The following is a 16015-nucleotide window of genomic DNA, read 5'->3' as shown; positions in this document are numbered from 1 at the left end:
TCCCCCACCGCAGCACTTACAGTCAGAGAGGGAAAACAGTACTCACATCCACTTCTCCATTCATCTATTATACCTGGATTGTCCAGGAAAGAGCGATAGTTAAAGTCCAGCTCTCCAATCACCTCTGTGATGAGCTTTTGTAATACTCTTGTTGACTTAACTCCAGCTCTCCTGCCCAAGGTTTCCAGACTGGTGTGTAGTAAATGCCCCAGCTTTGTGCACCCAGCAGACAGTAGACGCGCACGCAGAAAGGCTGAGGATAAAAGTCTTGAAGGCAGGAAAGAGTTAAGAAACAATGGCTCCTCCAACAGCCACATCCCCGCAGATACTTCAGGTGGTCTTGAAAGTGCAAAAACTTTCCAGGCTTCCAGAACAGATTTATAGAAAGGAGTCAGATCTAAAAGCTCAGTCTCTTCTAGCTTCATCAGAAACAAATGCTTATCAAGTCCCATTCCACCAGCTCTTCTCAACAGTGCCACTGCGGTGTCAAACCATGCACTGTCATTGTTGTATAACAGTCTCTGGGCAGCTTGTAAACGAAATGTCATTAGCCTGGATCTGATATCCACCAAACTGTGGCCTCCTTCTTGTATCGGAAGAAAAAGTACAGAGGAACGTACCCAATGTTGTCCAGACCAGAAAAAGTTAACCAACTTTCTTTGTACCTCTTGCACTAGTCCAGCCGGTGGTTGTAACACATTCAATCTGTGCCACAATGTGGAAGCAACCAAGTTATTGACAATCAAGACTCTCCCCCTGTAGGATAGCTTGGGTAGCAGCCAAGTCCAGCGAGACAATCGGGTGCATACTTTCTCCATTACACCCTCCCAATTAAACCTCTGAAAATCATTTGAACCAAAATGAACTCCCAATATTTTTAAACCTGCTTTGCCCCAATTAAGCTTTCCTGGCAGTGATGGCAAACATTGTAGAGGATCTTGACCTGCCCAAAAAGCCTCACTCTTGTCCCAATTTAGCTTTGCTGATGAAGCCTTCTCATATAAATGAAGGACTTCAGACAGAGCAGTAATATCTTGCCCACTGCTAATCAACACAGTCACATCATCAGCATAAGCAGTTATAGAGACATTTGTATTCGGAATCACATTTGGTATTGAAAACCCACATAAAGTCTTTCTTAAATTAAAAAGTAGAGGTTCAATAGCAATACTGTACAACAAACCAGACAACGGACAGCCTTGTCGTATTCCTCTTTGAACAGAAATGGGTTTACTCAAACCGCCCCCAACTTTGACCATACACGAAGCGCCAGCATACAGGAGTTGTATCCAGTTTAAAAAACCTTCCCCAACCCCAAAAACTTTAAGTAAGTTGAATAAATAACTGTGATCTACCCGATCAAAAGCTTTTTCCTGATCTAGGGCAACTAATCCAACTCCTAAATTAAATGTTTTACAAATGTCTAAAATGTCTCTTATTAAAAACAAATTATCCATTATTGACCTATTTGGTATGCAATATGTCTGATCTTTATGCACTATAGTGTGTACGTATTTCTTTAACCTATTGGCAAGACATTTTGACAAGATCTTATATTCCGTGGTCAATAAGGCAACAGGCCTCCAGTTCTTTAACAAGGACAGATCTCCCTTTTTAGGAAGCAAAGAAAGAACAGCACGGCGACATGTGACAGGCCATCTTTAAAAAAAACCATCTTTAAAACATTCACAGAAAACCTCATAGAGATCAACACCAAGAAGGTCCCAAAAATGTTTATAGAACTCTGATGTCAACCCATCAACACCAGGGGAACGCCCCGCGCTGAGCTGTGTGGCAGCAGATGAAAGTTCCTCAACCGTTAAAAAAGAGTCCAAGGCAGTCTTAGAATCAGAGTCCAATTTAGGAAGGCCTTGAAATAGCTGTTCAGCACAGTCCAAGTCACAATGTTCTGCAGTATATAAACAGGAATAAAAGTCCACTGCATGATGACGCATTTCTGCGATATTAGTGGTGACCCTTCCATCGGGCAGACGGAGACAAGCCATTTGTTTGTGCTGTGCTACTGAACGTTCCAAGTTAAAAAAAATATGCACTTGGGGCATCCATCTCATTTACTGCAATAAACCGAGACCTCACCAAGGCTCCTTTCACCCTTTCATTCAAAAAGGACCCCAACTCACTCTTTTTTTGTTGTAAACAGTGAGACAGACCAGGATCATGTCTATCCATCAAATCTTTCTCTATTGAATCTATAGATCGTTCAAGAGTTTGAATAGCTTTCTTTATCATATTTGTGGAATTAACTGTATATTGCTGACAAAACATTTGTATTTGTGTTTTTCCAATTTCCCACCATTGTCTTAGACTTTCAAAAGTATGTTTTGTTTTTTCCAACATTCCCAGAAACCTTCAAAATATTTACAGAAGTTAACATCTTGTAATAATTTGCCATTAAAATGCCAATATGAAGATTTCCTTGAAGACTTTGATAACACCAATGACATTAAAACCATATGATGATCTGAAAACCCCACTGGAAAAATTGAACACTCAACAACCCGATTACTAGAACATTTAGATATATAGATTCTGTCCAGACGGGCAGCACTCACTCTATCATCAGATACTTTTACCCAAGTATATTGTCTGGCAGTATTATGTTTAATCCTCCACATGTCTAATAATTCAGCTTCTTTTACTATTTTAGACAAGTAAAAGGAAGATTGCATATGAGGTTCCTCAGAAGTTCGATCAATGGTAAAATTTTCTGTGCAATTCCAGTCTCCCCCAACTATCACATTATCATTATTGTGACACTGTTTCAATATTCCACTTAAAATCTTAAAAAAAACCAATTCTCTCATGTCCCACATTCGGTACATACACATTTATGAAACAAAAAAGAAAACCTTCAATTTCAGCCTTCACTAAGACAAGACGACCTTTTATAACTTCTTCAGAGCTTAAAATATTAACTCTAGTTTCTGGAGAAAAAAGAATCGCCACACCTGCACTAAAATTTGTCCCATGACTAAGTATCTGTTGCCCCTTCCATTTAAGAGGAGGAAAGACAGACACAACAGAAAAATAAAGAAAGAAAGGAAACCCATGTGATGCATTTCTGATCATTTTAAGAACTTTTTTTTTTCTTTCCTACATTTTCTTATCGCTGTAAGATGCTTTTTTAGTCGAAAACGCTTCTTTTCACTCAAAATATCGAAACCAACTGCTTTTTGAAGAACTGTAACAGACCTAACAAACTTCTCAATGTCTGGGAAAAAATCTTTAACATTCACCTGTTTACCAAAAGTATCATCCAAGAAATTATTTATTTCCTCAAGGGTATATAAGGAGATTTCCTTTTGAAGATCTCCCTGTGAACCCTCAATGTCAATTGAATCTGTCTCATCAGACATGGCATCAATATTATCATTGCCTGTACAAGTTAATAACCCACTCGAATTAATTTCATCAGCTTCCTCACCATTACAGTTACTTTGCTCAACATCGCTGTTACCTGGTACAATAACGCTAGCTCCAGCTATGGGGTTCTCTGCATCCCCGCTACGAGTGACGTCACTAGCGCTGCACTCAGCTGACTGTATTGGCACCACAGACACTGTCTCAGAGATGACGCGTGCTACTGTACCAGTATCTGCCTGTAACCCAGAAGGACCTGCGATTTCATTGTCAACTGAGATGATCACAGCATCAACCTCCCCTTCTGAAACTATTTGTTTCGCTCCTCCATGCTCTTTGCGTGGACACGCAATCCGCTTATGCCCTATGTCACCACAATCAAAACATCGCAAGTTGCCAGTAGTTGCATAAACCATGTAAGATCTCCCTTCATGCTTTACACGGAAAGAAACATCCAAAGTATTTTCTGGAGAGTCCAAAAACATATACACTTGTCTTCTAAAAGACTGAACATGTTTTAAAGACGGATGTTTACAACCTAAAGAGATCGTTCTGAACTCACTAGCAAACTTACCGAATCTCACTAATTCGCGTTCCAACGCCTCAATAGAAATGAAGGGCGGAATATTTGAAATAATGATTTTACTAGAAGGAGCATGAAGCGGAGTAACCTGTACAAGATTATCACGTATTACAATACCGTTTTCAATCAACCTACAAGCAGTGTTTTTCTCTTTTACAAATACAACAACCGCTTTGTTCATTCGGGAGGCATAAATAATACTTTCAAACCCTACCTCATCTCCCACTGCCCCGAGAACGTCCTCTACCATAACACCATCATCAGGTACACACCGCACACCATGCTGCAAAGATAGAGATGGCGTCTCTAGAGACGCCATCCTATCGCGCAACTTAGTTGCGCTCAAAAATGAATCACTTACTATCAACAACAAAAAAAACTGTCAGAACATGCAAAAGAGGGGAAGAAAAGAAAAAGAGAAAAAAAGACAAGGAAAAAAAGAAAAAAAGGAAAAAAAAAGAAAAAAGTTTTGCAGTTCAGTTCTCACTCAACGCCACTCTCACCCCCAAAACTCCCAGCATGCAGAGAGAGAGACAGAGAGAGAGGAGGAAGAGCAGGAAGATAGACAGAGAGAGAGAGAGAGAGCAGGAAGAGCAGATAGACAGAGAGAGAGGAGGAAGAGCAGGAAGATAGACAGAGAGAGAGAGAGAGAGCAGGAAGATAGACAGAGAGAGAGAGAGAGGAGGAAGAGCAGATAGACAGAGAGAGAGGAGGAAGAGCAGATAGACAGAGAGAGAGGAGGAAGAGCAGATAGACAGAGAGAGAGAGAGAGAGGAGGAAGAGCAGATAGACAGAGAGAGACAGGAGGAAGAGCAGATAGACAGAGAGAGGAGGAAGAGCAGATAGACAGAGAGAGAGGAGGAAGAGCAGATAGACAGAGAGAGAGAGAGAGAGAGAGGAGGAAGAGCAGATAGACAGAGAGAGAGGAGGAAGAGCAGATAGACAGAGAGAGAGGAGGAAGAGCAGATAGACAGACAGAGAGAGAGGAGGAAGAGCAGATAGACAGAGAGAGAGGAGGAAGAGCAGATAGACAGAGAGAGAGGAGGAAGAGCAGATAGACAGAGAGAGAGGAGGAAGAGCAGATAGACAGAGAGAGAGGAGGAAGAGCAGATAGACAGAGAGAGAGAGGAGGAAGAGCAGATAGACAGAGAGAGAGGAGGAAGAGCAGATAGACAGAGAGAGAGGAGGAAGAGCAGATAGACAGAGAGAGAGAGAGGAGGAAGAGCAGATAGACAGAGAGAGAGGAGGAAGAGCAGATAGACAGAGAGAGAGAGAGGAGGAAGAGCAGATAGACAGAGAGAGAGGAGGAAGAGCAGATAGACAGAGAGAGAGAGAGGAGGAAGAGCAGATAGACAGAGAGAGAGGAGGAAGAGCAGAGAGAGAGAGAACAGGGTTATTTAAAGCTCTAGCCCTCCGGCCTGATTAACACTCTTGTTAGTGGTTAACAGGAGAGATGCAGTGACGTGGGATGACTTGACATGGCTAAAAATGATTTCAATGAGATCTTCTCACATATCCCATCATGCACCTCTTCCTTAAGCACCATGAGATTCTGTTCCTTAAACGCTCCAGTTACTCCTCACGATGAAGGACTAGTTAAGCATTTCTCTGAGGATTCAGTCATTCTAACTCTGCTCGTGATTAAAGGGAATAATTTACCTCCTCTCTGAAGGTGCGCACTTGTTCTTTGCAGCCTGGAAGTCCTTGGATAAACTCAATCACCTACAGAATACCAATGAGGATTAAACACTGCAGTTTACAACAGCTGGGTTCAAATCAGCTGACCTTAAATAACACAGCATTAACTCAAAGCGTAACAGGTGTGATCTGGAGATCTGTGTACCTCGTCCACGCTCCACGCTGCCACTTTCCCGGCCGTGATGCCCGCCACTGTCGGAAGCAGCTTGCTGTGCTGATCCCAGCAGTGAGGCATGCTGGGAGACGGGCTGGAACATGGCATGAATACAGACTGGTGCAAAGCCTGCTGCAGAGTCAACTCTAAGAGAGAGAGAGAGAGAAGGAGAGAGAGAGAGAGAGAGAGAGAGAGAGAGAGAGAGAGAGAGAGAGAGAGAGAGAGAGAGAGAGATATTAAAGAGCTATTCTGCCCTTTCTCAAAGTCTTGCTGGTGTTTCAGGCTCTACTAGAACAGGTTTTCCTGCTGTAATGTTGATTATTCTCCTCATATTCTCCATTGTTGCGGCTCCTCTCTTCCCAGTCTGTCAGTAACGCTCTGTTTACTTCCTGTCTCTATGAAGCCCCTCCTCCTGAAAAGCACACTGTGCTCTGATTGGTCAGCTGGAGCAGTGTGTTGTGATTGGTCAAGAGCTTTGAGTGTGTTTGGGAAATGTCCCGCCCCTAATTACCATAACCGCCAGTTTAACACACTACTAACTAACTCAACCAGGCCCCGCCCCTTTATTCTGTGCATTAATTATTATAATGAGGAATATTGTGATATGTTTGTTCCCGGAAATAAACATCTCAGTTACGACTGTAGCCTTGGTAACCTGAGAAAGGAACAAGACTGCGTTAAATCCATTTAATGATAATCAATATCCATCCATAATCCATAATCCATTTTCATGAGGGCAAGCGGACACACAGCTCTGCTATAGTTACATCATTACAGCTTTGACTCAAATAGGCACAAATGAGAGTCCACAATTAAATGTACAGTAAAAGATATTAATTAGTTGTTTTTTTACAATCACTAGGACACATTTCTCAATACTTAGGTCACTTTTTCCACTCTCTTCACACAGAGATCACAGCATCAGCCTATGTGAGGTAAACCGAGGATCATTTATCATTGCTTTGACACAAAATGCATTCAATGCCGACATCTTTCAATTGACATGAATTCTTTTCTCACTTAGACACAAACATCACCAAAACTCAATGACCCTACAGGCCAAATTGCACACGTTTACATTAAGTTAAAAACCTAACACAACACAAACATGACTAAGAGAAATTTGCACCATTTCTACAGTAATACCATATCGAAATATATTCCGAATCCAAGAAATCCCATGCTATCAAAGCAATTAGATGAAACTGAACACCAACACGTTTCAGTACCATCCAGTCAAAAGGGGGAAACTTAGGAATAATTTTGTATTTTGTCTTTCAAGAGATGTGTAATAGCGTCCCCTACCGTATAACAGTGGAAACACGGATTGCTGGAAAATTCTGTTAATGGCGGGGAAAGCGTTAAAAGTATCCATGTCTGAATCCTGCGTCTAATACCACACTACACATGACAGACAAGCAAGAGTGACTCTTTTTCTCAGCATTACTGCCGTTTCATTATTATTGATGACATCATAGAAAGTGGCAGGTCTGATTGGCTGAAGTAACACTAATTAAACTGTTTAAATCTGAGAGATATTTGTTGATATTTGACAGTAAAAAGTAAATCTTGTTCAAAATTGCTTTCCTCATTTGTGGACTTCACCTTGTGGCTGTTGCTATTTTTCATTTGTTCGGAACCGCCTTACGAATAAAGTAGCCATCTTGCGGCGCCAAAAGCCATGTAAATTCATCAGCTTCTCTGGCACAAAAACACAATCGCAATCGAACTCTGCTTCGGACTAAGTGTGAAAGCACCCTTATATTCAGACTCAAGAAAAAAACACGCTCGTACTTCAGTGTGAGTAGCGCTCTAGTGATGACACTAAGGTGAATGAGTGCTGTCAGTACTGGATAATCACTGCACAGTTATGAGTCTATGGACGCTCAGTTTCAGACATTCATTAGCAGAGCACATAGCCAGTGGGAACCATCTGATGTCTGTTATATAAACACATAAATGTCTCTGATAATGGCTCTATCCAAGTCATTAGCTGTCATAAAAACACTTCCTCAAGGGAATTCATAAAAACCACGCGGCAGAGTACATCTAGACATCTAAGTGGCAATAGAGTATGTTTGTTCTCACAGTCTATTAAACCTGGATGAAACTCTCCTCAATCATCCTCTAATGTACTCCAGTGAAAAAGTTAAAAATGACACGAACTTGCACTAGAAACTCAAAAAGACAAATGAAGTGGCGACGAGAGTGCATATATCAGGTTATGTCTCTGCAGTGTGTTTGTTTCATATAATTACTGAGGCATTAGAATCTGAATGCATTATGGGATGCCAGTGCAAAAGCCACAATTATTTCTATAGCGCTTTATACAATAGAGATTGTTTCAAAGCTGCTTCACAGAAATTAACTGGAAAATAACAGTGTTAATGCTGCAAAGTTCATCAATAAAAAAACAACGCATTTAATTGAGCTGTAAAGCAGCTCTACAGAAGAAAATAGTGTAATTATTCACATCAATTCAGTTGATTAAGTTCATTTGAATAATAGTGTTGATGTTGCACAGTTAGTGTTATTATTCAGTTGAATGCAGTTCAAATTTGCTCTCATTTGATAATATCAGTGCAGTTAAATCGATAATATTACTGACTTTTATAAACAGTTTAGTGTGTTTTTTTATTAAAGTCTCATGTCTCACAACAGTATTACCGCAGTTCAACAATCAATTAAAACAATATTGACTGAATAAATATCTTCTTTTGAGTCCTGCTGTGGTGAAAGCACATGAGGGTGAGTAAATGAGGACAGTTTTTTGGGTGAACTATCCCTTTAAATTCACCCCATGCTCTTTTAATTGTGATTCAATCTGTGCTAAAAGAAAATCTGCCAAAATTGTCAATTTAACATTTGATCCAATATATTATGGCATGTGTGATGGGGAAATGCACTGCATAGTGGGATTGACCCATTTCCTCAGAAACTCCCACAGTTCCACTTAACTTCTGGCTGGATTTACCGGATTTAAGCATATGCCCAGGTGCACAAATCTAAAGGTTTTTGGTCCACAATCACATTCATCATCAACACATCTGTCCTCACTGGCACTATCCCACCACACTCAAGCAGACTCGGGCAACTCCACTGCCTCACAACCCACTCTAACCATACAAACAATCCCTGAGGCCTCCAAACCGTCTGTGCTCATTCTGTGTGTCCGTCAGCCGCTCACGACACCATTAATCACCATCACAACCGCTCTCTGCTGCTTTGAGTCCGGCTTCATCCTCTAGAGGAACCGTGTCAAAGCCACATCCCCGGCCGAACACCCCCAGGCCCCGGCAGCCGCTCATGCAGGTTTGCATTATTTACCATCAGGGAGAGTCATGGCTCTCGTCATCTCTAGACTGGATCACTGCTCTTCAACTGAACCTCTGCAAATGATCCAGGATGAGCCCTGATATACTCACCGCAAAGTTATTTGCTTTTTTATTCTTCGCTTTGGGGTAAAAATAGGTTTTCCTTTTCAGTGACGTACTGTTAGCGAACATCCCGCTGGCGTCCGCGCTGCTGAGAGCTAGTTTATGTAAATATGTGCTGAGCGCTTTCCTCTCAATAACTAAATAAACACACGATACAAACCCAGCGGTGAGAAAACAGCAGTTCAGAAAGCATCTGATCAGTGTTCGCACCAGCTCTGTGATTCAGCGCTCCAGTCACGTCATGTTTATTTCTACAGCACTTTATACTATAGATGTCTGCTACAGTTTTACTGTATTAAACAGTGTCAGTGTCGCTTTCAGTTAGAATTACAGCTTCAGTTTCTACTATAAAGCGGTTCTCCAGTGTGTTCATGTTTTTACTCGCGTCTGAACAGAACATTTACACCTCAGAGAGGGCGGAGCCTCAGAGCCACGCCCACCTATTACATCATCATCGCCACAGACCAATGGGAGGTCGAAGGTGTTTACCAGCCAGAGCGAAATTTTCCAGAAAGTTGCTTTAGCGAACTCCCAAAACAAACTCCAAAAGAACTTGATTTTGACCCGATTTTGTTCGTTCTTCGATTTCACTTGAAGTATATCGGGCCGCACGTTGCACCTCTCTTCATCTCACTTTACTTGTAGCTTTTCTGCTCACATCAAGTTCAAGAGACATCTAAAGATGCCATATGTTAATTCCTGTCAGTGAACTCTCAGCAATACTCATGTTTCTGCCTCCAAATGATCTGCTCTCAGTAGAATAAGCGCACCGACTAAAAGAGCTTGATTTATCGAGGAGAAGATGAAACTAAACTCATTGTATCCGCAGCGTTTGGGGTTTGAGTTTCGGATGTTGTGACCCGAGGTGCTTCAAGTACTTTAACACCGCTAAGCTGCAATAAACTTCTTCATTAACGTCCTCATCATTTTTTCTTACATTACAATTAAATGTGTCTCGAGCCCCAGAAGATTATCCCTCGCAACGCCCACGACGCTTCCAAGTCCACCCTCACATCTCTCACTGTGCGACCGGACGGAGTTAAAAAGCTTTTAAGCCGAGGAACAAAGGACCTCTGTTTGAAACCAACCCTCTTCCTCATTAGTGACTGCCACTAAACCTTCGGAGAGGGAGAGGGAGAGACCGGCTCTTCTGGAAGGAGACACAATCCCAGCACGAAACAGGAAGGCAGAAAGAGAGATGGAGTGAGTCATCACAGGAAGAAATGATTTCAGCTCTTCGGCAAATACGAATCACATCATCAACATTGGATTTCACACATTTCAGACACTGATTCTGTTGCTGTGTGTGACCGTTACCCTAGATGGCCCCTTCCACCTGATTTAACCTCTAAAGAAACAGTTTTTGCGTGTAAATATAGTATGAAGATACATTGATGTCGGTGTAGATCTACCTTTGGATTCGGTGACTGATGACACCTCACTCTCCACTTCCTCTTCCTGCGGCGGCTCCTCCACCTTACGCACTTTACAGGGACGACCAACCCTGAGGGAGAACATCATCACCACATCATCATGACACCATCATGACATCATCACTTCATCATGACATCATGACATCATCACGACATCATCAGAACAGCACCCCAGCAAACGCTTTTCTAGCATTCCCAATAAGTTATGAAAACATTATTTCTGAATGTTCTTTGAACATAAAAACATTTGGTAACACTTTATAATAACTGTACACTATTAATCATTAGTTATGCATTACTAAACAGTTAATTCATCATTTATAAAGCATTAATAGACATTAATAAGCAGTTTAGAAATACAGCTATAAATGCTTTATTCTTGATTTATAAGCATATCTATAATGTGTTTAATAATTGTATTTTCATACTTTATTAATAATTTATAATTTCTAAATGAAGTATTGCATTATTTACAAACCGGTTATTTAGGAGTTGTCAGTGGTTCATAAGATCACTTAGAAAGTGTAAGTAAATGATTAATAAACTGTTTAAATACATATATTCAGACATATATAGTTATAGTTACTAATAAATGCTTTATTAACATGTATTTCTACTGTAATTCAGGGTTAATTCAGGGAGTTATAAAGCATTTAGTAGTGGTCAGTTCACTATGTTTGTGAGCTCATCTAAAGTGAGGACTAGTTATGCTTTATAAAGCGTTTATAAAGGAGATTTAAAGACTGTTAATATTTCTATGTTCTGTATCACTGTGTGTGTTTGTGTCCTTTTTCTGTTTAGAAGAAAACTGAGTCTTTAAATCTCCTTTATAAATGATGTTTAGAGGGAAACTGAGTCTTTAAATCTCCTTTATAAATGCTTTACAAGGCATAACTATTCCTCACTTTAGATGAGCTCACAAACATAGTGAACTGACCTCTACTAAATGCTTTATAACTCCCTGAATTAACCCTGAATTACAGTAGAAATACATGTTAATAAAGCATTTATTAACACACTAAGTAACTATTACTATATGTCTGAATAATAATACGTATTTAAACAGGAAACACTTTTGAGAAATTGACGTGTTTCCATTGGGCGTATTTTCAATTCGCATTTTCAATTTGCGCATTTTGAAGGGTAATGGAAACGCGGCTACTGTTTCAGATACAAGGATCTAAAATCTGCACAAATATTTCCAGCTGAGGTATGATTTTGCATATATTTCATGTGTAATATAAAGCTCATTATGCAAATCCCTTCTGTACAGTAAACAGAAAATTCTCAAGGCTATTTCTGAACAGCTGAACAGGAGAAATGCAATCTCAGGATAAACAAGTGTATCTTCCGAGATGACGGAGAGAGCCATAGTACGGACCAAGTCATCGCAACAGACTGTGTGGAAAATAAAGCTCTGTTGACTAACGGGTCATTATGTCAACAGCGCAACCGAGAAGCGTCATTTTACTCCCAGTAAACAGTGAATCAGCCTGTGAGACGGCGTCAGGGACAGCTGTGTGTCGCTTGCATGTGTGTGTCAGAGGATCTTCTGTTTGCATACAGACAATTAAGCATTTGTTAGGAGCATTTATTACACATTATATTCCCCCGGACATTTTAAACTCATTACTGCAATCTTCATTCTCATTAGTTGTATATTAGTTGAATTGTAAAACGGTCATGATAGTGTTTTGTTGTCACTGAGAAACACTGTAAAAGTTTGATTTTCTCTCACCAAGTGAGTGACTGAATCTAACCTTCGCTTGGTCTCTGTGACGACAGGCTTCTTTACAGTCGTTTCCATGGCGACGGTTGCCGTGCTGGGCTTCTCCGGGTGAGATGGGGCAGGGGTGACGGGTTTGCTGGAGAAATGGAGGCGAGACAGTGAGAAACGAACACATCACTGAAGGTGTGCAGAAGGCCAGACATGACAACGTCCTCAGTTTTATCTCAAACAACACAGGTGTGGCTTTCAGGGCCTGTCATGACGTGATAAGCAAATCAAAAGTGTGACTATGCTAATTTATGCTAATGTGTTTGCATGAGCAAGTGTTACTCTTTCCTGAGCATGCCTTTGACTAAATAAATAAATACATTCAATTTCCAGATTATAATTCAAGTAGCCATAATTCCTTTGTCGCATTTTCCATTTGATTTTTTCCCACTTGGAATGTTGCACCAAAAATGTCATAATTTTATTTGGTAGCCCAGATAGCAGCATAGTGTCGGCCCAGACCCGGTGTGGTGAACAAAGATAGACTTTGACTATGGCTTAGATATAGTAGATAGTCAGACTTCAGATCAGGGCCGTTTGAAGGACTTTGGGGGCCCCAAGCAAAATGGACATGGAGGCCCCCCCAATAAAAAACATATTATAATATGTAACCATATTCCATCCGTTCGAAAAAAAAGTTGCACTAACTGTTTGTTACAAGCAGCATTTGCCGTCAGGCAGGTAGCTAACATAAACATATTTTTTTCTAGCCTACGGTAGGCTGCCTACTGCTGCAAAATTACACTAGGCCTATTTGTACAAGACAAGTGGAGCTATTTTATCCAGTGTAGTTTATCACTTACCACTAGGGGTGTAATAAAATTCACGGTTCGGTTCAATACGATACACTTGTGTTACGGTTTGGTACGTTTTCGATACAGCAAAAAGAAAGAAATGCCAGAGAAATTTCCTTGATTTATTTATTTTTCTTCTTTTTTTTTTAAATTAAAACTAACATCATAAAATATGATTATTATTTTTTTACTTTGAGCAATTCTGGAGCTATAATTGACTCTTCTTAGGAGCATATAAAACAAAACAGCTCCTTGGAAAAAATTAAATGTAGCCTAATATTGTAGTAGTTATAAACAAATGTTTATTTTAGTTCAGATTAACATTTGAGGGCATTGTATTCATAATATCAAAATAAAACCAACGTAATGTTACTTGAAGGCATTATAGCCTACTATTCCTGCCAAACTATGTGAATGTTTCTCACTAGATCTCGCAGCGATGTTACTTCTGTGGCGAATTTAAATGCTTTCTTTACTGGATCTCTTATTAGTGCTGTGTAGTAACAGTGTCGCATGATCACGATCGGCTCGCGCTGCACTGGTCCAAACTGATAAACAACAGTCCGTCAACCACACAATAATGAGCAGTTTCGTTCCGCTTGCATTACGTTTGCCATTTGATGTTGGGCAATGTTGTGGTCGCGCCGGCGTCTCTACATTATGAGCGCGCTTGCCTTCGCGCAACGCGCCTACATTTGAAATAACGAAATTTTGGTCGGCAGGACAAATGGTCCAACGAAAACGTTCGGTTTGAAAATGCGTACCGAACACAGAACCGAAAGCCTCGTACCGAACGGTTCAATACCAATACGTGTATCGTTACACCCCTACTTTACCACTATCTTGTTTTTTCTTTCCTCATCTTACTTTCTCTTCATTCTTTTCTGGCTTCCTGAAGCATAATTCCGCTTCATGATGACTGCCGAGGAGTTTTTTGTATTTTGCGGCAGCAGAGATCACGTGGTTGGCTGGCTGCTGTCAGCGACTACTGAGAGGGGCCCCCTTGAGGGGGATCCCGATAACAGTGTCATTGCACTTTACTGCATTGACTATCAAAGGGGCGCTCACACAGTTTGTCGTTGCATTTTATTCTTAACCAGTTGTTGTCTTGGGGCCCCAGGCCAGCTCGGGGCCCCAAGCAATTGCTTGGTTTGCTTGCCTTGTCGCGACGGGCCTGCTTCAGATAGACATCTAAATCAGACCGTTGCACAAAGCACTGCAATGCATTCTGGGTAAAATAAGACACTTTTCAAAACAAAAAACATGGCGGATCGAGTAAGCAACTGCTCAGTGCAGTTTACCCCAGCGGAGAATATGTGTTTGTTGGAGGAGTTTAACAGTTACAAGGACATTTTACTTGGGAAATTTAGCGGAGAATGTAGAAACAAGATGAAATGTGTAAATTCTGAGCCATTTTCCCTCTTCTTTTGGCTGTTTGTAATGTAACTGATTGTTACTGCTGGTTGCCAAGGTAACAGAGTCTTAGACCTCAGTTAGCCTGGGGGTAAGAGGTGTCTAATGTTTTTGGTCTAAATTAAGTCAGTCTTTATTTTTGTGAAACAGTCTAACTTGCATTAGACTAGTCTACGAGCAGATTTTAGACTTGTCTAACACTATAGACCCGTCTAAAATAGCTTTGTGAAACCGACCCCGGCCCACATGTGGATTCCAGATGTGAGTTTCCATCTCTGACATGGTTGGCAACATATATAAGATCAAATGAATAGGCCAGAGACATCATGAGCTGACTTTGATGTAATAATAAGAGGTTATTCAAACGGTGTGTCTGTCAGCTGAAGGCGCAGCTCGAAAGTGTAGACAGCTTCATTAATTATAACCGGAGTCATTCAGTTTTAATGCATCGCAAAATGCCACTGAGTGAGAATGAAACGGCCTGTTTTTGCTACTCAACACAACTATCACAAAACACACACACTGTCATTCATCATCGAGACGAACCAAGAGGACAGAAACCTTTCAACAGGATGATATGTGTCCATTGTGTTATTATTGTGTCGTGTGGAAAACGTGTAAAGATTCCTCGTGTCATGTCGATAAACATCATGCAGGGGGTGCAAACTTATGCACTTAACTATTAATGCAAGATTGAGCTCATCATCGATATTTCCCGCTCAGTTCAGCAGTTCTCCATCATAGAGGCCTTGTGAATATTTAAACAGATCCTCTGAGAAACGAACACTCACTCATTAGCGTCAGCTGGAGTCTCTGCGCTGGGTTCTGCTCTGCGCGGGCGACCCACTCCGGCTCCCGGCATCTCTCCGCTCAAGCGATCCGGCAGAACCGAGTCCTTATTAAGGTTGATATCAGAATATGGGCAACCCACAGCACTGAAACACCAGGAAGCGTGGGTCACTTCACAAACATGACTTGCTATCATTGTAGTTCATTAGCTGCTTTCTATCTACGCTGCAAAAATGTATTTTCTTCAGTACAAATATTGCAAGATACGTTTACTGGAGGAGCACAATGACTTTTCAAATGACTGTTCAATCAAGTCCAGAATCAGACAGAGCGCTCTGAGACACCTGGCACATGATATTACGATGGCTATCAGTTTGCCACAAGGCAAAGAACAACATGCAGCATCAAAACAGTGGATTATCTAATGACAGTTGTTTTGACATCCACATTTTTTGCCCTTTCTGAGAAAATTACTCTCATTTAATTCACACCAAAACTTCATGTGACGTGTGAATATACTGTATGTGCAAACAGGCTTTGGACTGCAGTGATGCTG

The 16015-nt window shown here is 40.9% G+C and overlaps 1 protein-coding gene across 1 annotated transcript in view; it reads right to left on the bottom strand.

The window, feature by feature from the left end:
- Positions 1-16015, bottom strand: part of l3mbtl3 (L3MBTL histone methyl-lysine binding protein 3) — a 72976-nt gene that overhangs the window by 7457 nt on the left and 49504 nt on the right. The window contains exons 17-21 of the mRNA XM_081378423.1: positions 15462-15605; positions 12447-12551; positions 10666-10757; positions 5808-5962; positions 5624-5686 (exon numbers count right to left, since the gene is read on the bottom strand). Coding sequence (XP_081234549.1) covers positions 5624-5686; positions 5808-5962; positions 10666-10757; positions 12447-12551; positions 15462-15605 — 559 coding nt within the window. The remainder of the gene's footprint in view (positions 1-5623; positions 5687-5807; positions 5963-10665; positions 10758-12446; positions 12552-15461; positions 15606-16015) is intronic.

Source organism: Scardinius erythrophthalmus (assembly GCF_964197995.2).
Source record: "Scardinius erythrophthalmus genome assembly, chromosome: 11".
Lineage (NCBI taxonomy): Eukaryota > Metazoa > Chordata > Actinopteri > Cypriniformes > Leuciscidae > Scardinius > Scardinius erythrophthalmus.
This window is presented reverse-complemented; position numbering and strand designations above follow the sequence as displayed.